Consider the following 23,255-nt stretch of genomic DNA (forward strand, 5'->3'; position numbering starts at 1 on the left):
ATATCTCCTTGACAGTCTTGGATTGTGTAATGTAAATGACCTAATTCATCTGATAGACTTGCAAACCAACAAAGAATTTTCTCTCACCAAGCATTGACATCTCAAATTCATTCTTCATTTCATTAGAAAAATGACTTACACATTGAATCTTTTCCTCCAAATATTATATCATTTTAGCTAGAAATATCTTATTCTCATATTCACTTTTTAAGTACAAATCGCTATTGTAATTACTTCTTACAAAACCAATGTTCATTAAATAATTATGTAACCTTTCTTAACATGCTCTAGGGGCTTGTTTCAAACTATATAATGATTTGTGTATCTTACAACCATATTCCTCTTGGTTGGATAAAAAATCCTTCAAGTTTTTTAATGTAAACTTCTTCCTCTAGGATTCCATTCAGAAATGTAGATTTGACATCCATTTGGTATACTTTTAATCCTTTGTTAGCATCATATGCAAGAAAATTTATCTCTCCTTCCAACCTTACAACTTGGGAAAAAATCTCACCATAGTTTACTCCTCTTGCTTGTGCATATCCCTTATATACTAGTCTTTCCTTGTTCCCTATGACCACACCTTTCTCACTCAACTTGTTTCTGAAAACCCACTTAGTTCTAATCACATTCTTATCCTTTGGTTTTAGTACCAATGTCCAAATTTTTATTTTCTCAATTTTCTCAATCTCATCATTCATTTCTCCTATCCAATTGTCATTCTATAAAGCATCTTTGATTATTTTGTGCTCAAACTCACACAATAAACATGTATCACTCTTTAGTCTTCTTCTTGTCATGACTTTGAAATATTTATATCCAATGATTTAATTTGGTGTATGATGTCTTCACACATATGTTTCTAAGAAGTTTCAGGTCTTCTTTTTTCTTCTCGTGGTTCATTGGGTTATGCTTGTTTATTTACATATGGTGTATTCTCCTGAAACTTAGATTCCTCTGTCTAATGATCGACATTCTCTTTCTATAACTTGGATCCTTTAGCCTAATTCTCATTAGTCTACTAATTCTTAGAAGAAATTGTCTATTGAAGCTCGACAATGCCTAGCTGCTGATGCTCAACAACCTCTTTATGTAGTAGATTCATTATCAAAACCATCTTCTTTAGAAATGAGCAAGATTCTTTACCTTTGTCTAAGTAGTCTCTGTTTCCTTGAACTATCTCTATTGTCTCTCCTTCCTCAGTACTTGAAGTCTTTCCTTTCCTCCTTGTCACCTCTATTAGGACACCTTGTAGTAATATGACCAACTTTGTTACATGGAAAATATATAATAGGGATTTTACTTCTCCTCTTGGTAGCCTTATGGCCAATAATGCTTCAAGTTCACCATCTATTCCACTATCACTTTCCTAATGTCTACTCTTCATCTTTCTCTTAGATCCATCAAGGGTTGGTTGAGCTTTAAAAGCATATTCAACACTAGCAGGGGAATAATTATCAAAATTTGACAACTCAAATGTAGTGAGTCTACCAACTAGACTATCCAAGGTCATATCATTACTAGGTGTACATCTCAACTCTTGTATTGTAGAAACTTTAATAGCATAGATAAGTAGTAAAGTCCTCAATACCTTACTTATCACATTCTCATCAAATATGCCTCCTCCAACACCTCTAATAGCTTTCACAACCTCTTTGATTCATCCACAATATTGTGCAATAGTTTCACCCTTTTCATTCTCATATCATCAAACTTACCTCTCAAGCTTTTTGCCTTATTCGTCAACACATTTTTGTCTACACCATGGATTTGTGCCAACTTGTCCCATATTTTCTTTGTAGTAGTGCATTTCTTTACATCATCAAACTCAACATAACTTAGGGTTGTTGTGAGTTCAATCATCATTTGATTCTGCTCCTACTTCTCTTTCATTTGTTCAACTATCATAGGTATAGGTACCTCAATGTGTTCATTTTCTAGGCAGTATGATGTGGAATATCTTATACCAAAGAAGTGCAATCTCATAAAGCATTTCCATGTTGTGAATTTCTCCTTGTTCAGCTTGGGTATCTATCTCTTATACATCTTGATCTTTGACTTGAGTCCCTTCAAACTTTCCTTACAAACAACAAGGCTCTAATACCAATTATTAGAATGATTCGAATAATTGAAAGGTGGGGGGGTGTGTGAATCAGTTATCCTCAGGTCTAGATGTACCAATTTTCTACTTTTAACAACTTCAACCAATCTCATTAAATAACTCATCCATATAACATATCATCGGTTACTTAATAGTCTTTAACTCTCTATTCTATATGTGTGCCAACTAATAGTAAAATACACAATTATAAAAATAGCATGCATAACATAACATTCACACAAGTAAATGACACCAACATTTAATGTGAAAACCCAATTTGGAAAAAAACCACCAAGTAACATGTGAGCTCGATTAAGAGCTAACCCTATTAAAGGTTACAAAACACATTGTTAGGTGTGACCTTGTAAAAAGATTTAATCACCCTATTAGGAGTGACCTTGTTAATGGAATTTGGATCATTATATTAGAATGTCACCCTGATTAAAGGATTTACAAAATGACTATTAGGTCAACCTTAATTAAATGATTTTGACTCCCACAATGGTTAGAATATAATAGTAGGTTTCATTTGTAAAACACAACTCACTTTGCAAATTCTAATCTCCATTCTCTCATCTATTGGTTCATTGACTGGCCTTTATTATCATCTCCATCACTGATTTGCTTAACACCTCTTCAAGCAATCACACTTCACTTCTTTCTTCACTTCTCCTATGTAGCTCTGTTCTTTATAGATTCTCCTTAAGATCGTCAATCAACACCAAACCAACCTTAGAAAACATCTCTTATGCCTCCTTAAATAGGTAATTTTGATCTTTTGCCACTTAAACATTACCGTAGATTTTAGGGTTAGGTCAGATTCATTGACTCCTTCCATCATTTTTTTTAGGCCACTTGGGATTCTATGAACCTTGCTATAAATACTATATAACTAATGTGATTTATTTAAATATTTTAGAATTCAAAATAGTTGAGATTGGCCTTATGTGGACTAGGGGCCAATGCCTATTTGATGGGCTAGAGAGATCTAGATCACAAGAAAGAAAACTATGAAAATAAGATTAAGAAGATTAGTCTAGGCACATATGTCATCAAAGCACAAATACTACATAGAACAATCCTTATTTAAATCCAGGCTAAACAAAATGAATTTGCATGCAATGAATAAATGACTACTAGAATTCTTTTGAAGTACATTCTAAAGTTCTCATGTTGATTAAATTATTGTTCATTCAGATGATTGAGTGTGGGAATAGAAAACCATTAAAACTATTATATTTTCCAAGAGCAATACAAAAATATTGGAGGCATTCAATATAGAATATCTATACATGCATATTATTTTTCACATTCTCCGAGGACCCATAAAATGCCTATAATTGGACAAAGTGTGAGTTGAAACCCTAGACAATCTTTTGCACTTGCATAGCCTCAAACAACCATAAGACGTACCACTCTCCAAAATTGAAATACAGGTAGCTATTTTATGAGGTACAACAAATCTCAAATGTAGCTAATTTCAACTTGACTAACCCTATAAACATTTCAAATGGGTTATTGATGATGCATCACACTACATGTGCGTTTTCAGAGGGGAAATTAAGCAACAAGAAAAGGGAACCCAAATTTGAGTGCAAATTAAACTCACATTCACTAGACAGACAACTCTCAAATGATTAAGTTTGAATGATATAAGTGTTCTATAGCTTCCAATGAGAAATAAACATCAATTACATTTATCAAACACATAGTATTCATGCAAAAACCATTTTCTCCAGTAAAAAATAATAATTGACCCTTTTTATAAATAGTTCTAAGACCTTTTCCAATTATATAAACCAAACATTAGCAACACATCATAAAAGTGTTCCAAATTTAAGAAACGTGGAAAATACATTCAACTTTAACAAGTTCTCAATAGAAGATCTTTTAGCTACCACCAAATTTCCTCTCACCAACTTTCAAACAAACTTTCTAAATATCAGTGACACACCAAAATAAACAGTTTATATGAAAAAGAAAGTTTTTTTACAAATATTATAAATACTACAAATACTACTAAGAACTTGAACATTTCACAATGACAATTTATCTCTTTCACCAATACTAAAAAATAATTTCTTGTTATAGTTAATATAATAGGAAAAATTCTAAAGTAAACATTATCAAGAAAAAGATTCTAAAGTAAACATCATCAAGAAAAAGAATTCTATGAAAAAATATGAGTCACTAAACACCTTCAATGGTATCCAAAAAGAATTCTATGAAAGAATATGAGTCACTAAACACCTTCAATGGTATCCATTTCATCAAAAACATCGACACAAATCATATTCTTCTCACCCATCCAAGAGTTAAACCTTAATAAATGACTACAGAAATATGCCACTGTGCTCACTATTTTGATTACAATTCTTTAATCCCATATATTCCTCCCAAACATTTTCCAAATCTTTCATTCCTTCATACCCTGAACAGCTGAACAACGACTCCATTGAATCCACACCTCTGGTAATATTCACATTGCCCTCCATGTAAAGAATTCGACATGAGACGCGTATATTCTTGAGAGCTGAAATTCACACCTAAAAAAACCCTTAAATTTAATAGAGGAAATATGACATTAGCTGATGGAAATGATTCATCTTCGGCTGTGCAAGCGGCTGCATTGTTCGACGCCTCTGCTCACGACACAACATTTCCCAGATGTCTCGCTATCACAGCTGCCCTGTAAGTTTGCACCTTATTACACAATTATCCGTCCAGGAAATACCTTTTTATATTGTCAAAATGTGCTTAAGAATTGCCTACTGCAGCCACTTACTTACAACACTGATACTTCCATTACCCTATAAATCAGTTAAACTTAGTGCAGATCGATTTTAATTACTCGTGGCACTCACATATTCGCAATCAATAGTTTCAATAGATCCTACTACTACAAGTTCAGTGTCACTATAATGGAAGTGGAAGATGTGATGCTTCCTTCAGAAAGGGCAAGGACATAAGTGGGCAAACAGTTTTTTTCATTCTTCTGAATTCAGATTAAGTATTTGTATTTAATGCTCTGCAATTATATACGTATGGCCTGGTACCAGTGATTTTTTTTAACAAAATTTTTTAATTTGGATTTAAAGGCTCATACAAGGCATTTGAAAAAAGTGCAAATGTACGTTACATTTTTTTCTTCATTTTCTCGAGTTTGTCCATGTAAGATGTGGAAAATGGAAAGATGAGCATCCATTTCCAAGTGCAGTGGGAATTTCATACAACTATATTTCAGTTTCAGATTTGCATATATTATGTAGCAAAATAGATGAGTTTTATAAATCTCAATTTTTTTCCAAACTACAATGGATGAGGAGAGATTGCTCTTCAAATTATTAAGATTAACTGTAACTACTCCCCGAGCGGAAGGGGATCAATAAAACCACAATTCGCCACAAAATATCCCTATACTTTCTTAAGAATATCTAAAGGGTTTGAAGAAAGCACAAGCGGAATAACACTTAAGGCACTCCCTGACAAGCTCCCTCCAAATAAGTAGGGTTTCCCTATTTTCAGCACTAAAACCCATAGTAGTACATAAAATAAGGCGTGAAAAATATTGTAGCTTAAAATCCGTCCAAATATATAGAAGAAAGCAATAGTTGTAATTTATCCCAAAATAATTCTATGGTAGGTGAGGATATCCCAAGTGGCATAGCTTTTCTGTAATACCATTACGTTTTTCTCCAAAACTTCTGGTACTTTTCCTTCAACAGCTCCCTATGGACTATCAAACAGCTCTCTTAAGAGCCCCAGGTCCAATAGGGTGTTCAGCAGGAAAGAATTTTGTAAGCAGATTATGGGACCAAATTTCCTCCATCCTTCCTTACCAACTATGACTCAAAACAACAAACAGAACAACAACCCATGAAACTTAAAGGGGCTCAATAGAATGGTAAAGTGATGGTATTACGAAGGGCAACCTAATACCTTCAATAAGACTAGATTTTAAAACAATTTAATTCTAGAGTTAGCCAATTAAAAAAAACAATATAAAAGCCATCCTTGGCATGAAGATAAATAAATTAAGAGAAAACAATCTAAAAGCAAGAAAATGGAACCCATAATTACAGAAGAACTCAACTAAATAATTGCAATATACATGTCTTAAAGGGATTTTAATCCAAGGCCCAGTCAACTCATAATAGTAATATGAAAACAATATTCAGCAAGTAAAAAAAGAACTCAAAAGAATCCATTCTCAAGGGTCCATCTCAATTTCCCACTCCTGGAAATTCTCCACCTGCTTCTTCATCTTTTACTTTCTCAACTGCATAAACATACGCAAGAGGCTTACGGGCATATATAGGAGCTCCTGCTTTGCAAGTGGAAAGAGACAAATATGCCTTTTCTTCACTTCATTCAAAAGGCCCTACAAGGTGTTTAATAGGCTCTTAACACTTGAATAACGATTAAAACATATATCCTAACTCTTGCCTTCACAATCTCTCTCTCCCCCTCTCTCCCTCTCTCCCTTCCTTAGAACCACTTTTCTAACACTATACATCTAGTAAAAGCGACATTTGAAAAATTAAAATTCTTAAAAATGTGCTGGGAAAACTAAAATGTAAATGAACCTTTAAGGTTCCTACTAACTAAGCCTCTAGCTGTCTAGCTAGGTTTTTTGAAAAGAATAGTGTTACTCTGGGATTAGAAGAGGTGATATGGAAATGGACTGTCTAGACTCTAGAGTCTCTCCTCACTCACTCATTCTTTAGCTATATCTGCAATCTTTACACTCATTGCAGCAATTAATACATCCAAGCATGATAGTATGCATTTAAATTACTTAAACATAAAAATAACTCATATAGGATGATATCACAAAATACAAATACATTGAGTACGTCAAGTACTCATTTTACATGACCAAGAAACAACTCACACATGTGAATCTAAGCATTATTCAACATTAGTATCCAAAAAAATGCAAACGATGCTAAATCATCCATCTAGGTCCTATCTAATTGAAAAGAAGGCAATCACAACTAGTCTAGTGATATAAGTAGAGATACAAGTACATCAAAATCATACGGCTGGAAAGATATTGCTATATTTATACAATTCAAATCGCACGTGCAAGAAACAAGAAATATCTAAAATATTATAATATACAATGATCATAGAACCTTCAAATCTGCTAGTCCACATGTGATGAAGTGAGGATAAATTTTAAATATGGTGAACTAGGGCACTGCATCTCCCTTCCTTAGAACTAGACTTCCTCTTGGAAGTCACAAAAGAAAGTGTGAATAAGCTGCTTGAAGGGGTCTTACCTCCTCCCATGTGCTCGTTTTCACATTGCACCTACTTGTTGTGACATAATCACACTTTGCCCCATCACAAATGGGGGACCCCAAATTTTTTGCTTTAGGGTTTTGTTGAAATGTTTCAATTTCAGTCATTGGTCTCTTACCAGTGCGAAGTTTAGGAGTTCAATCAAAGTTTAGAGTTTTGCCAAGTTTTGGGATGTCGGAAAGTAAAACGGAGAAGGACGATCAAATGAGTATATTTGATGCCATTAAGGTTTTTAGAAGGGCCAAGGGACGAGGAATGACATTGGTTGATGTCAATTCTGATAGCATTTTTTTTACTCAGTTCTTTTTCTTTTTTCAAAACTTTCATTTTTTAGCATTTTGGGGCCAATCTGGGAACCTCCTTTGTTGTTTTTTTTTTTCTAAATTTAGAAAGTTTTTTGCTTCTTTTTCTATTTTTATTGTTTCTAGTTTGGAAAGGCGAAAAGTTGCATTTGCAACTAAAGAAATATGAAATCACCCAAGTGCAGAATTCTTGTTTTCAACTTCAAAGTTCGACTGGAATATCATGAAAAGGGCATGAAAATTGGTGAAATTTCCAAATTACTGAAATTTGGCCAAGTCCAAAATTTTTTAGGATCTTACAAAATCCAGAATCTCCATTGTAACTTATAGAGATCTGCAACCAGTCTGAAACCTCCTGACAGTAATTATATAAATATAACTTAAAGTATATAAAAATGTCCTCCTCCAACCTTGAGAATCTCATCAAGACCCCAACTCCGCCCAAGAATTATGGAAAATCCTCAAGAAATTCTGAAAGGCATGAGAAGTCTAACTTGGAAGTCCAAAAATTCTAATTTGCAAGTGAACTCTGCTCAGCTGTCTAAAGGTACGGACATGTCCTAAATGTACATGAAGCCCAACTTGAAGCTTGTCCAAAATCTACATGAATTCCAAAATGAAGCTTGTCCAAAATGCAAATGAAGTCTGACTTGAAACTTGTCCTTAATCTACATGAACTTTGCCCTGCCAAAGGTTTTTCATAAACTCACATCATGTCTGACCTTTCGAAGAAAAATCCTCAAATTCATGCAAAGTCCAACCATGAGAGGTTTTGAGGAGATGAAAATATTCTAAGGCAGGGAAAATTCCTCAAGTTATGCTCGAGTCCGCCCACACTTGACAGAAAATTCTAGAAACATGAAGAGATTGACTTGTGGAAGAAGAAAACAAGCAAGATCAATTTGAATCAGAAGTTCTAGAAGAAAGAAAGCATAAACGGATCAACTCATAAGAACTTCTAGAAGAAAGCAAAAGAATGTTGAGGGATAGCTATGAAGAAAAAAACAAGCTATGTAATGTCCCCACTAACTAGGACATTAATATCTGCCAAAACCAATGTTAGAATTTATACAATAATATAATATATTTCATTATTCTATCCTCTATCCTAACCCAACCTTAAAGATATCTCTAGACCGGGTTCCTCTGTTGGTCAACTGTCTTTTCTAGAATGCACCCTTTAAGACTCTCATATGCATATGTTGACATCATCTGAATATTCTAGCCATTATCCATTCCTCATCTAGCCATTCATATAGGATTACTTATCTCTCACACTAGCACGATAGCCATTCATACAAGGACCTCGCTTCCTATACTAGCACTATGAGATTCCATCTACTCATTTAGCCATTCTTATAGAAATGCCCACAATCTCTATACTGGCCCGCAACCATTCATATAGAGATGAGCATCATTCCTACACTGGCACTATAGAGTTTTAATCAACTAGTTAGATCAATTAGAATTACATCACTATCTTGCAGTACCTTAATTAACCTTTAACAAATAGCGATGTTAATTCATTAAGTCTCATATTCATTGAATACTATCCTTAAATATTATTCTTTTAACATTACCACTTTCGTGTATATATATATAGAAGAGTGATGATGAAGAATATAGTGCAAATATATAAAAGGAAACTTTAAACAATATGGTTACCTTCATGAACTCGGTACCGGAAACCCTTGATCAATGTGTGGTGTATGTTGGTGCTTAAACTAATGTCTTCTTGCCAAAGTCTTCGCTTTCAACTGATGTTTCTTCTTAGTGGTTTATCCTTCACGTGGTATGATGGTCTTAATTATGTCGTCCTCCTTCTGCACGGGGTCCCAAATACTCCCGTACTCCTTGGTTACAGAATTCAGTCCACGTGGTGTGTACAGTGACGTGGTTGCTGCATCAATCCTTTGTTTTCCCCCCAAAAGAAACACCTTTCTTTTTCCCAAACAATTTTGCAGCCCGTTTATATGTGTAGAGCCAAGTGGTCATGTCCCTTCATGGGATTTAGTAATATAAGAGGCCCCTTCCATTATTATTATTTTATTTATTTGTTTCACCCCTTTTAAAAGTCTTATTCAATATATATATTAGTTGGATAATTAATATTATATTGTTGATTTAATAACTTTGATATTTGATAAGGTATAATTTATTTAATTATTATTCTCTCACTTATTTTTATTCATTATGGATAATCATTAATAACATTAATACTATGATTATATTCTTGATTTAGTTATTATATTATGTTAGAGACTTGAGTCTAAAGAATAATTCTTAAGAATAATGTATATATATATGTATTTGAAGTATTATTCAGATGTCAATTTAGGCTCATGACAAGCTATACAACAAAGTCTCTCCAAGAAAGAAAGGAAAGAGGAATAACATCAGAAAAACAGAAAAATAAAGCAAGGAGTTTGATCTCTTCATGAACAGTCATGATTCCTATAAATTCATAAGTTTGGCATTTCATTTTCCACAAGTTGGAAATTGAACTTCTGGAGGTGGCAGGAAAGTGGATATATTAGATGATTTTCAGATTGAATGTGAAGATAATTTCTTAGCACAGATCTAAGCTAGCAGAAGATTTTTCATTTTTGCTGGAGTTTTCCATTCAAAATTTGAAGTTCTTTCAATTTTTTAAGTTGCTTCTCAGGCAATTTCCTAAATTTTCTTGGAGTTTTCTAATCTGATTGACATGACTAAGACAACTTTATACAGACTTGAAAGGAATTTTTAGTTCTGAATTCATAATTTCAATCTGCAAATATTACAGGTTGGATAGATTTGTGAAGAATTGGAGGTAGATGTCCATGCTATGAAGAAAGTGAAAATCTGGAAGTTCTGGAAAACTGAGTGAGAATTTCTAATTCCAATCCAAGAGAAGTTGTGGGAAATTGAGTGAGTGTTGAGAAATTCATTGATCCATAATGAAATCTACTAAGGAAAGTTCTGAGAAAATCCACAAGGACAAGCAAAGTGTAACAAACGAATTTTCTTTACTAAAAAGATAGAGCTATATTCTGAATGAAGAACAGATATGAAAACAATACTTCAACCAATTAACCGAAGTGAACATCTTTATTTCAATTTCATGTGAAATTAACTGAATTAACATTCAACTGAAACAACAACCAATTGAAATAACTGATTTCTATCATAATTATAGAAAGAACTTAAATCATTAACATTAACTCTTTGATATTCAATATTCACAAGTGAAAATAAATGTATAGTAAAGAAAGGTAGAAGAACATAAAAAATCTAACTGGAGAGTCTCGTAATGGTTGTGCAAGCCTCAGCTTTCAGATAAGGGGAGAAGCATTAGCTTAGGCTTAACCTCCCAATTGACCATATCAATCCCCACACAATATTTTGATAAGAAAGACACTCCCTACCCTAGGGCTAGGCTTGGGGCATTATTAGTCCAGCCATCTAAGCAATACCGGTGTTTAGAATGTCCGCTCAGTAATAAACGAGCATGTCTAATCAACTAGAGCCACCGACATCATGTAATCTATAGAAGGCAAGCATGCCTTTAACGACCTTGGCCAAGGATTTAGATGGATTTCTAATACCCGATCACCACTACTTGACTTGACAACAGGGTAAGTAGATTGGACATGCATGAGCTTAATAATTAGTTCATAAAAAATAAAGTTATTGTATCAATTATGATTTCTATTCTTTGTTTTTGTAGAACTTCCTTTCCACCTCTTCACCCTCTCTCTTGGCCAACCAGCCGGGGTGAGTCGTGGGTGTTCATTCATAGAGGAGATTAATTCATTTGCTGAAACTCAGCTAATAGAAGATCATATTTTAGAAGTGGCATGAAGCCATCTTTGAGACTCGAGGAGTTCTCTTAAAATAAATCAGAAAATTTAATTCAGAAATAAAAGACAGGCTGATTCGAAAATTGAAATCATAACATAACATATGCATTCAGTTTCAGATTCAACATGATTATATAGCTGGGTAAACTTGATCAAATGACTACTTGGTAGTCTTAAACTACTTCACAGTCAAGCATTGAACATTGGAAATTCTGAAACTCCCCTTGCATCTAAAATTCAAATGCAATAAATATATCAAATAAGGAAAAGAAGTTATTCACGTAACTTGATCAATGATGGAACTGAACTTGATTAATCTGACTAGCCAGCTCTCAAATTTGGATATGCCAACACTTTTTACAAAAAATGTTGAGTCCTTATTAGCAAAACAACAAGCTTGGACTCTATCCCAATATCGGTTGTATGAAAAGAAGAGAAAAGAATGAGAAGGAATGGGAAGAACAACAATATCGATTCTAGCTACCAGACATACTCTCGAGCCTCTATAAAAATGAGAACAATATAGAAGGCTCAAATAAAAGCTGTGACTCTTGATAGCAGTTACAACAAGATTATCGGCTTCTTGGTTCACCGATTTAAAAGAAGGAAAATGCCAAGTGTACTCATTGTCTCTTATAGAGACCTATAAGAAAAAGAATTCGAAGGACTCCTTATTAAAGGAATAATTTATAATTTTATACACATATATATTTGCACACACACACACACACACACACACACACACATATATATATAATTTTTGAATGGTGTCATCATATTATTACTGTGTCTAAGGTTGTACCTATTAGGATATGCATATCTATATACTTGCATAATTGGGAAACTATTTTATCTTCATATCCTCTCAATGTGTGTGTGTGTATATATATGTATGTACGTATGTATACTTATGTTAACAGAGATGAGCTTGAATAATTTAATACTATGGTAGCACCATACTTTTATACTTATGTGCGCGTGCACACACACACACATATATAATGAAATGATGAGAGTACCAACATAAACTATTTGAAAGTACGAATTTTGATTATGTTATAATATTTTAATGTTTTTATTGGTTGTCCAAGTAACTCGTGTGTCCAATGTATGTACCCTATTATGTAGTCGCTATGTCCTTACCAAGGTAGTTAGAGGTCATACTTGTTGATCAGATAAATGGACTAAGGTAGTGCCCCATTTCGTAGATCCTGTTAAGCAATGCTTCCCTCCTTGTCTGCTCCTACAACCACCCGTGCAACATTTCTCACAATAATAACAAGTACTCCATGATAAATCCATATCAACATATAACACAGATAGCAGTAAAGAAATTAGTTAACTACCATCGTTTAGAAGAACAGGCAACTGCTAACTACCATTATCAATAGTAACAGCTAACTATCATCATCATTAAGCAATTATTCATAGTAATTGTTAACATTCAAGTTCATATGAAAAATTAAAACGGTTGAATATAACTACCCTTTTCACATGAACAAGGAATCAATAGTTTTTAACTAATCATCACAACGACTATAATTTATTTTTAAATAGGTCTAAATTTTGGTATGTAACACAAAGTCCTTCCTAATTAGAGTGACTCATAAATTTGGCTACATGCTGATATCCATAGACCACATACACAAGTAAAGTTCATCCAATTTAGGATGACTTGCAAATTTGGCCAAGTGTTAATGAAATTTTTTAAACCAAGATAAAGTCTGCCTTTTCATGATGAAAAACTGGCCAAGAGTTGACAACCTAGGTGAAGAATCCAAATGAAGAGATGAAGTTCACTCTCTAAAGATAGAGAAAAGTTAGAAAATTGTAGAGTCCAAAGTCATTTGAGGTTGAAATCACCAAGTATTCAGAGCGAATTCTAAGTGGGAAAGAGGAAAATGCCAAGTTTCAAAGTGATAATTTTAAGTTCAAGCATAGAAAATAAGAGACATATATTTTTAGAGAGAGAAGGGGTTTGTAGAGGGTGAAACCGCTAAGGAAGCAATGGTGAAATATCCTAAGTATGTGAAATTTCTTGAAAATCAGACCTAAAAGTGCATTACCAAGGACTTGTCTTTATTGTTTCCAAAATCTAGAAGGCCATTTCAAGATCAAAGGTAATATTGGTGAAGTCATTTACAAGAGTTATTGACAATTTTCTCAGTGTTGTTTTGCAAGTCTGATGCCAAGTGAACAATCAAGGGTAGCCAAAGATGAAGGAGATGGTACAACAACCCAAGAATTCCAAAGATCAAGATCAAAGAAAGGAATTGAAACTATCTAAGGAAAGATGATGTTTAAAGATAAGAAATTTGTCTAAGGCATGGCAAAACCCACAAGGTTGCACCAAGTCTGCTCAAGGAAAATTCTAGAAGAAAGCTAAGACTGTCATGAGGTCTAGTGAAAGGAAAGGACAAAGTTATCCAGTTGTGAGGGATTCCTTGAAGCGCATCAAGTCCCACCCTTTAAGCATGAAAATGCAAGCAACATGATGAAATTCTCATTCCATGCCAAGGAAATTCAAAGAGCAAAGAAAATTTGGCAAGTGTTGGAAATTCCATAAGCACAGGAGAAATATTCTCCGATTCAAAATTCTAACTTCCAACTAATTTCCAAACCCAATGTTTTCACAATCGAAGCAAGTTCACCATCATGACCAAAATTTTCAAAGACATCTTCTAGACTTCAAAGTTCGCACCAAAATATTAAAGATCCTGGATTGAAGATGAAGAATAGCATTCAAAAGGGAGAAATTCCAAGTTCAAGAAGGTTTAAATTTTGAAGATGATGCAATTTGGGAATATTTTCCCAAAATCCCAAATTCCTAAAACTGAAGAAGAATTGTTCAAAGCTAACTTTATTCAAAGAGATAAGCATGCCAAGGTGGCAAGCACCTGTCTCCACCAATTAGATAACCTCATGCCTATGGCATCTAGGCTCATTGAGTAAGCTACTAAGGAAAGGATAAAGGGTACTTTCTTTTAGAAGAAAGCTCTGTACAAGATCATTTTCATTGATTCTTGCTAGAGAATCAGTAAAACCTAATTAGGTGTAATGTCCCCATTTTTAGCAGGTTCCTACAATTGGCCAAGTTAGTTCACCATCATGACCCTTGTGAGCTGACAGTGGGATTTAAAGGTCTCAGTTGTGTGCTTATAGGCTTTCCAACAACCTATGGTGTGTTTTGGCTCCGTTTGAGTGACTTACTATTTAATAATTTATTGTAAGTCAATCTATTGATTTCGATGAGCTCGGTTGAGTTAGAGGAGTTGGGTGATGCTCTCAGTTGTTATTTTGAGCTTCTGGTTTGAGCTCCAAGAATCTTGGAGGGAGTGTCTATTTATAGTAAGTCACCCTGTCAGGTTCATTCATCATCTTTCATCATCAGGATTACTTTTGTGTTGTCAGATTTTGATTCTATTGCTTCTTTAGCTATTTTTGCAAGGCGGGTGAATTATTATTATTATTCATCTAAATATGTTAAGGCTGTTTTTTTTGTTGGGGTTGTTTGTTGGTCACCTCAGTATCATAGCTTATTGGAACCGAGACAAAAAGTTTTAAATCGTGGGAATAAGGAACAATGGCCTTACATGTCAAAGTATTATATTATGGTGGAAAAGGTCATTTTTGGAGCCAAAAGCAATTAATAAATTAGTTTATAATGACACTTTATTATATTTTAATGTTGTGTGTGGGAAGCTTCTTAAGTGAAGTTCATTTGGGAAACTTTGTGCCATTTGGAGATTATAAATATGAGCCTATTTGATAAGTAAAGTATCTGATTATTTGATTATCTTATTTTGCTTTGTCGTTTTTGTGATGTTTCTGAAGTCTAATTTTTCTGTGCCTTTGCTGAAGTATAAGGGTTTGTTCTTGAGGAGTTTATTGTAATTCACAGTTAAGGTATTGTAAATTAGTTTTTTGAGAATTGGTCTTTATCTCCATTGCTGTATCCACTGTGGTTGGGAGATACTGTGGTGTTGGGAATTTAGAATTTGGCGTCTTCTTATACTGTTATTACTGTTGCTGAGAAGTGGTTGGGTGTTGATTAATTTGGAGTTGGTTGAGCACCCATTTATATTTGCTGCTCGGCATTATTTTCTATCTACACTTTGGGAGCAACGTTTTTATATTTGCAGTTGCATTTGTTTGTTGGAGAATTCTTTTGTTGCTACTAGACTTCATTTCAAAAGGTTTCAAGGCATGCCTTAACTATTGTTTGAGAGCCAGCAAGGCTCATTATAGTGGTATCAAAGCTTTCTTGCAAAGTGTTTGACAAAATGTCAAACAACTGAATTATAAAAGAATTTGGTGTTTGACAAAGTTATATATAACTAACTGGTTGGGGTTATTTCATTAGGGTATAGTTGTCTAAATCTTGGCCATTGGTCTTAAATTGATCTTGGCTCTTCATTTATTCTTGAACTTTGTATAAACTCCACTCCTCTCATTTGTAAAGGAAGATTTAGAGAAATTGTTGCTCTAAACACTTTTTAAGTAAATTCGTTAATTGATTGATGGTGAATTTAATATCTGTTGCAAGTTACATGGTTTCGTGTTTCTCACTTAAAGTAGATTTTATTTTCAAGTTGCTAAATAGAATGAAGGATTCAATGAGAATGCTCATTGTGGAATTAATATATTTATACTTTTGATAGATTGGATATTTTCAACTATCATGCAAAGTTAGTCTGAACTTGTGATAAAAAATTATAACTTCCATTACTATATTCATTGGTCAAATGTTGGTCAATATCTTTGATGTGAAAATTCTTGAAGTACCTTACAAGATTGAACTATTCTTGTGGAGTCGTTAAATTTGGCAAAACAAGAATAGGTTTGAAATTCCACTTTTATGTTGTCTCTAGATTTCATAGGTTTAGAATTGTCTTCTTATACCCTCCTATTTTGCACTTTGTTTTAGAAATCTCTGTGAGTGTTAAACCTAGAAAGTCCAAATGAAATGGATAAAGGAAATTCTAAAGTTTAATGGTAAAATCTTTAATACCACGTAAGTCTCCTTGAAGGTTTTCAGCAAATCATCCTACATGAGAGTCTATCCTAAACAGAAAAGTTACTCACATTAGGAAACTTGGAATCATTTGTATGATCACACAATTTGTTTGTTTAGTGCATCATAAGATTTTGTTCAAGAGAGGATAGAGTACCCATGGTATTTTATTTTATGTTGTCTATGTCATAAAGCACACACCAACACTACCCCACTAGACCCTAACTCAGTCCATCTGTTGGACTTGATGTCCAACCTCTAATGCTTCCCATAACTTATGAGCTCCAAAACCAGCTGCCCATCTCCCTCTACCTGCAGGATCATCCAATCTAACACATGGCAATGAGTCTCCTTAGGGCAGATACATGGAAGATATAATAGATCTCTGATAGATTGGGAGACAATGTTAAATGGTAAGCTACTGACCACTCTAACTCAAGGATCTCAAAAGCCCCCAAGAGTACAGGTGCAAGCTTAGATCCTTTTTTTTAATAACAGGGTTCTTGTAGGGTCAAATTTTCAAAAATACCTTACTTAGAAATGCCGATTCACTGTCTTGGAATCAATATGCTTCTTCCTATGATACTGTGCCTTTTGGAGGTGTTGTTTGATCAAAGTTGCCTATTGCTTCACATATTGTAACATAAAAGGAACTTAAGTAACTCTGTCCTATACTGCTTAACCCAATGGTTTCATACAAAATCTCCCATACTGTTGCAGCAATGAAATTGCTAGCTGTTGTTGTATGCAGCCTCTATCACAGAAAATTGATCCTGTTATAGAATCACATCTTTTTATTATCAGGGACACACGGTAATTTCCCCAAGGTTTTCTGTCCCCATATCTACCATGTTTCAGGGTTGCATTAAAAATAGCCTTGGACCATTCTCAATATCCTCTCTATGCCCAGAAATCTGCTCGAAATGGCGGTCAACTGTCTGGGCATGGCCAGCCATCCCTGGACAGCAATCACAATTTGAAAAAAATAAAATCATAGAATTTATTATGCATTTTTTTTCATGTTTATTTTTAAGCACAGCTGTGAATGAATATATTCCATAGACATAGCTGCACCTATTAATTCAATCTTTCAAAAGGAAACGTTTTTCGTAGAATCATTGAATAAATTTAGTGCTTTGTTAAAAAAAGTGTGTTTAGGTCTAGGCAAGCTGAAATACTCTTTTACATAACTAGATGACACCTTTGTTAAAAAAGGTGTGGCTAGGTCTAGGCAAGCTGTAATACTCTTTTACATAACTAGATGACACAATTCTATGTCCACTTCAGTCATAAGATTTAAATGCAAATTAATATGGATTCTCCTCCATACAAAGCTGTGATCTTTTTTCTCTTAAATTTAATTGTTCTGAAATGGAATTGTGAGGGATACTATACATTATACAGTGAATATAGTCCAACCACTTTATTGAATAATGCATCAATAAAATGTCTACTGCCTTCAGTAAAGCCATGTTCATACCCCATGCCCTAGCTTGATCCATTATTTCTGTTGTTGCCATACTACTACTAATAGTCGCTGTCAATTGGTGAGCCATGTTCATACCCCATGCCCCAGCTTGATCCATTATTTCTGTTGTTCCCGTAATACTACTAATAGTGGCTGTTAATTGGCGCCCTCATGGCTGAAAGTTAAAACCAAAACAGTCTATAATGTGGCAGAAGAAGGTCCATAAACCTAGAATTAATGTTTTCCTCTGTATTATATACCATTTTCTTAGTGAGTTAATTTTTTGTACAGCTGCAACTTATATTTGGTTAGAGTGGGGTTGTATATGGATCTAAAAAAACCTCTACCGCAGTTCTTCATCTCACCACTAATGGAGTTTGTAGAGATTTAAATGTTAGTTATATCAAGCACTATGGAAATACAGTAATATCATGGTTGTAAGTTAAGTATTACAAATCTTACTTAAAACAAAATATAAAAGTGATTCAAAGAGATAAAAATTAAAAGACAGGTTACGTACTGAATAAAATGCTCAATCAAGAAATGCATCCTGAATTTTGAAATGTGTCATTTTTCAAATTTTCTACATTTTGATATTTTGTAGTTGTAGCCTTTTTGGCCTCTTGTTGTAGATGCAGATTGACAATGAAAGTTAAGTGAAAACAATGGAATCTGTTAACTAGTATGTCCCCATTCACTATACAGGTAACATCATGAACATAACATTTTTCCTATGTGGTTCACATACTGTTTCATGCTTCCATCCTCGATATTGCTCTAACCATCCCTGCAAGTTTATCCATTTTATTTTCTGGAATCCTCCCTGCCTATTTTCCAATTTTGATTCCTTAGAACCCCCCTGCCATGACTATTTTGATGCTTAATTATCAAGTTGCTCTCTTTTCATCAGCACATATATACAGCGTGGGGATTGCTTTTAAGGACTCTGTCATCTTATTGGTTTTTGAGGACCCTCTTTATGCATCTACGTATTTACTGAGTCTTTTAGTCCTGTAGTGTAGGACTGTATATTCTTTCTATGGTTTAACTGCATTTCACATTTTAATTAATAAGTAGATCAAGAAAATGCTTTATGCATTTTGCCTATTCAGATGCAATTGTAGAGCTCTGTTTTTTTTCCATGTATGCTCTTGGTTACCAGATGGCCACCATTGCCAGAATCAAGTTCTTACCCATTTATGAAAAGCAGATTCCAAGCATCGTTTTATTTGCATTTTTTTCACAATGGCAATGCTTTGGTTCTAATCTCAGAGGATAATTTGGTCAAGAGTATCAGCAAATAGAACAGATTAATCCTGCAGTAATTGATGCTGGATGATACTTGATAGTGATGGAAATAGACTAGAGTCAAGGCAAGACATGGATGCTACACATAGTGAAGCCCCTCGAGAGGAATAGTATTAAGGAATGCAGGAATCAATTATTATAGGACCTTCTCAGAGATACCCTGCATAATTGTTTTTACCAGTTCTACTTAGTGACTGGGATATCCTTGTACAGCATGATTGTTTAATGTACATATTTACTGATTTGTTGCAGGTATATTAAAGTTTGAGCATTGCCTTTAACTACATTTTATTTGATATCAATAGATAGAGCAAAAAATGGTCTACACTTTCCTGATAAGTAGGTCACAAGTGCTTTTTATTTGAATTCTTTGGTCACTAGTGAATAATATTAAAGCTACCATACTGTAGGATTCTTTCATTCAATAATTTTAAATGTATGCTTTGTTTTGAATCTTTTTTTTTTTTCTTTCTATCAGTTTCTGGCTATCCATATCTCAATCTTTGATTTTCTGAACACAAAATTAATTAAATGGGATAACTTGAGGATGGTCGTGTTTTTGTGTAGGTATCTGTTAGCCTCTTGTAAAGAAAATTGGCGGCATATCAACATAGTAATTTGGCCACTTGTCGCATTAATAGTATTGAATTTGCCATCGATACTATTTAATATTATATGGTATGTTAATTTTTTTGGTCTTTGAATTGCTTATCCAGGGATTATGCTTACATGCACCTGTACACAGGCACACCCCACACATGGTCGGTCATAGTCATGAGGTATTTATTCCCAGCATGGGGAAAACATAGGATCTTTTGGATTGTATCAGCAAGGGTAGGTCCTTAATATTCAAGGCTCAAACCTTCTAGGAATATCATTTTTTCATAAGATAGCAAACAATCAAGTCAAACCATTTCTGTATGAGGGTTATCATATCATACAGTATACAGGAGCAGAAATCCATTTTGAGAGGGGGACCTCAGGCTACAGGCTACCAACACAAGCTGGAGATGACAAACCATCCATATCTGCCTCTCCAATCTATATTCTATACATAACAGTCTATTATTCCATAGCCTTTTTGTCATCTAGCAACAGCAAGGGTCTATCTATATCCATATCGATGCCCTTGGCCTTCATATTGTACCCAGATCTAGCTATGGGGCCATCTATCCAGATAGTGAGGGTGAGGGTCTAGCTATATACAAGGGGAGTTGGGGCCGCTGACTATCTCACCCTAATCATTCAGTTGGCACCCTCTATTGAGCTATATGATCACGACCTACAACGGTGGAATAAAGGTCTTCCCACCCATCCCTAGGAGGGAGTATCTTTCTAGATTATGGTCCAATGGCAGAGATTTGATTTGTGCCCTAACCACACAACTAGATAGGCATAGCCTCATAGGCATAGGCAGGTATCTGGATAATGCCTTCTACTCCAGATAATTTGTATGCTATCGTATATATCTCAAGATTAAACTCACTTAGTTCCTAACCATATTGCTTTACTAACATTTATACTTTTCTTTTTCTATTTTCTCTTCCAGATGAATTTCGGCTGGTGGGTTGTAGTTACCATAAATGCTATAGTAACATTTATACCTTTTTCTCTTCAGGGAGGATTTTGGCAGGTGGTTGACCTTTCTATTTGTTACATTGCATCTCTTCTTTCGAAAATACATTTTGGGTAAGTTTGTGCTAGTTTTTCTGACATTGAAAATGAATCCTTTTCTGTCTGTCACTTGTTTTTATTGTAATTAACTCTATTCTCACATCCTACCCTTCATTCTAGGGAATCAATTATCGAATATAATTATTTAAAATTACTTCATATTATCAGGAAATTAACAAGATCTTGGTTCTTATATTCTTTGTTGAGGCTAGACAAACTTGCACATGTTATTAATTTTGAAGTCTTTTATGCGCAAAGCTTAATTTGAATATGATGCTTAATCTATGCAGATTTTTGTGGATTTCCTGTAGCTCTGCTGCTGCTGACAGTTACAGTTCCACAAATGCTGGCAAGATATCTTCGCAACAATATATTAGGATCCACAATAAGTGTTGCCATGGGTTCAATTCTTCTTGATGCACTTATCAGATCGAGACTACCTTCACCAACTTTATCTAAAGTAGGCTACTGTGTGAATTCCCTAGCCATCATTGCATTGCTAATTTCTCCACTACTGGAAGTCTATCAGTTCACTAATGAAGTTTGGCAACAATCTACTGATGGGTAGATTCTAGATTGATCTGGTGGGAATTTCTTAAGCAGGACCCTGAAGTTGGCAATGTAGGCTTTTTTTGAGTGAGATTTCTTTTCTGGTAAAAGAGAACTCTAAATCTTGTCAAACCTATTCCATTTTCTTGATCCACACCTGTACTGCAGTTGACTGTCTGTTACATTAGTTGTAGCATAAATGTCCTTTTTCACTTGAGCTTTTTCTAGAAAATGAGTATCTTCAACTTCAGGCATTCTGCTCTTGTATGTTATGGATCCCTTACTTTTAAAGTTGTCTGTTATTTTCTCCGATACTTGTCAGTATGCGAAACAAGCATGCTTTAAGACATATATTGTCTACCACAAGTATTAATTTGAAGTTTTGTATATATCTACCTTACATTTGTATGCACAACAAGAGGACCTAAGGGAATGTACAGGACTGTATTTTTACGAATACAATTTCTTTTCATTTAAAGATTGACTTTGTCTGATACTGTCAAAGACATCATAAATGTAACTCAAGGCATATTTTCTTGATGGATATAGCTGCTTGTCTGTCAGCAATATCTGCCTATGGATTTTTTTAGAGATGCTTTTCAGAAACTTCAACAATATCTATTGGCTTCCTTTCCAATTTTTTAGAGTGATAATAGTGTCTTTGCATATTTGGCTTGGTTACATATGTTTAAACTAAAGTAAATTTGGATTGTTTTGACTTTCTCAAGTGTCTCAAAACTAGTATTTCTTCACTGACCCCAAATTTATGTGACATAGATATAACAATTATAATAAATGACGCAAGGAGCATGTAATTGTTCAAGTCAGGGATCAGATAAAATGTGGTTTCTCGAAAAATTAAGTGTGTTATAGAATTATTGACTGTTGGTATATGATTTGTAGTGTTGCTCATCATTTAATCCTGATCCCAATTCCATATTACTTTTGTTTATAAGTAATAGTTTATTTTGTAGTTTTATTTGGAGATTGATGATACCTATGATGAAAAGTCCTAGACATTTTGTACAATCTTCCTAGTTCCAGCTAATAGGTCCCTTTGTAACCTGCATACATTCCGAATATTAGGTACATTTCAGTAGAAGCATCAGAATTAGTATTTTGGACTCCTAAGATATGTCTTAGGATTAACCAATGGTTTTGAAATCTAATATTCAAATGTCCGACTTTTCAAGACTATATATCAATTCTGCTCTTCGAAAATCTAATTTTCAAATTCTAACTTTTGAAGACCATTTATCAATTCTTTTCTTCAAGGAAGCAGGAAAATATCAGCAATGAATTTGACTTATCGACATGGATACCTGGAAGAAAAAGTTTACTAGAATATTGTAGACTAAACTTCAAAAACTTTGACTTTGCCAGTCTAAAAATTAGACTTACACTTGGATTTGAGACAGGAAAGATATTTGTAACATGCATTTGGGACAGGAAAAATATTTGTAACCTCATTTCCAAAGGAAAAAAAAAGGAAAAAGGAAAATGAAAAAAAGAAAAGGAAAAACAGATAATTTAGACAAAAATATAGAATAATTATTAGTTTCTCATAATTTAAATGTTACACAATATTTAAAATTTGAAAGTTTCAAAGTCAATTAATACATTGTAATACTATAAAGCTATATATAATAAATAATTGTATAACAAGAATAAAATCGTTTATATATGATAA

At 34.0% G+C, this 23,255-nt stretch overlaps 1 protein-coding gene across 4 annotated transcripts; it reads left to right on the forward strand.

Moving 5' to 3' along the window:
- Positions 1-4,446: 4,446 nt before the first annotated feature.
- Positions 4,447-22,043, forward strand: LOC149539957 (cold-regulated 413 plasma membrane protein 2-like). Of its 4 annotated transcripts, none has more exons than XM_089801175.1 (4): positions 4,457-4,792; positions 19,910-20,020; positions 20,961-21,031; positions 21,307-22,043. In XM_089801175.1, the coding sequence occupies exons 1-4, from the start codon at positions 4,680-4,682 to the stop codon at positions 21,582-21,584; spliced, it is 573 nt and encodes a 190-aa protein (XP_089657301.1). In that variant the 5' UTR covers positions 4,457-4,679; the 3' UTR covers positions 21,585-22,043. The 4 variants fall into 4 exon arrangements, with proteins under 4 accessions (XP_089657303.1, XP_089657301.1, XP_089657302.1 ...); XM_089801176.1 differs by having other exon boundaries at positions 4,471-4,792; positions 21,328-22,043; XM_089801177.1 differs by lacking the exon at positions 19,910-20,020 and having other exon boundaries at positions 4,447-4,792.
- Positions 22,044-23,255: the final 1,212 nt, after the last annotated feature.

Source organism: Cupressus sempervirens, chromosome 9 (assembly GCF_028749045.1).
Source record: "Cupressus sempervirens isolate cs-2001-9-10 chromosome 9, ASM2874904v1, whole genome shotgun sequence".
Classification (NCBI taxonomy): Eukaryota; Viridiplantae; Streptophyta; class Pinopsida; order Cupressales; family Cupressaceae; genus Cupressus; species Cupressus sempervirens.

Bases quoted from the DNA above. Each gene is read 5' to 3' on its own strand.
- LOC149539957 (XM_089801175.1), top strand. From the start codon at position 4,680: ATGACATTAGCTGATGGAAATGATTCATCTTCGGCTGTGCAAGCGGCT. The intron at 4,793-19,909 runs GTAAGTTTGCAC...GTTTTTGTGTAG, and splicing joins CTCGCTATCACAGCTGCCCT to GTATCTGTTAGCCTCTTGTA. The intron at 20,021-20,960 runs GTATGTTAATTT...TTTTCTCTTCAG, and splicing joins ATACTATTTAATATTATATG to GGAGGATTTTGGCAGGTGGT.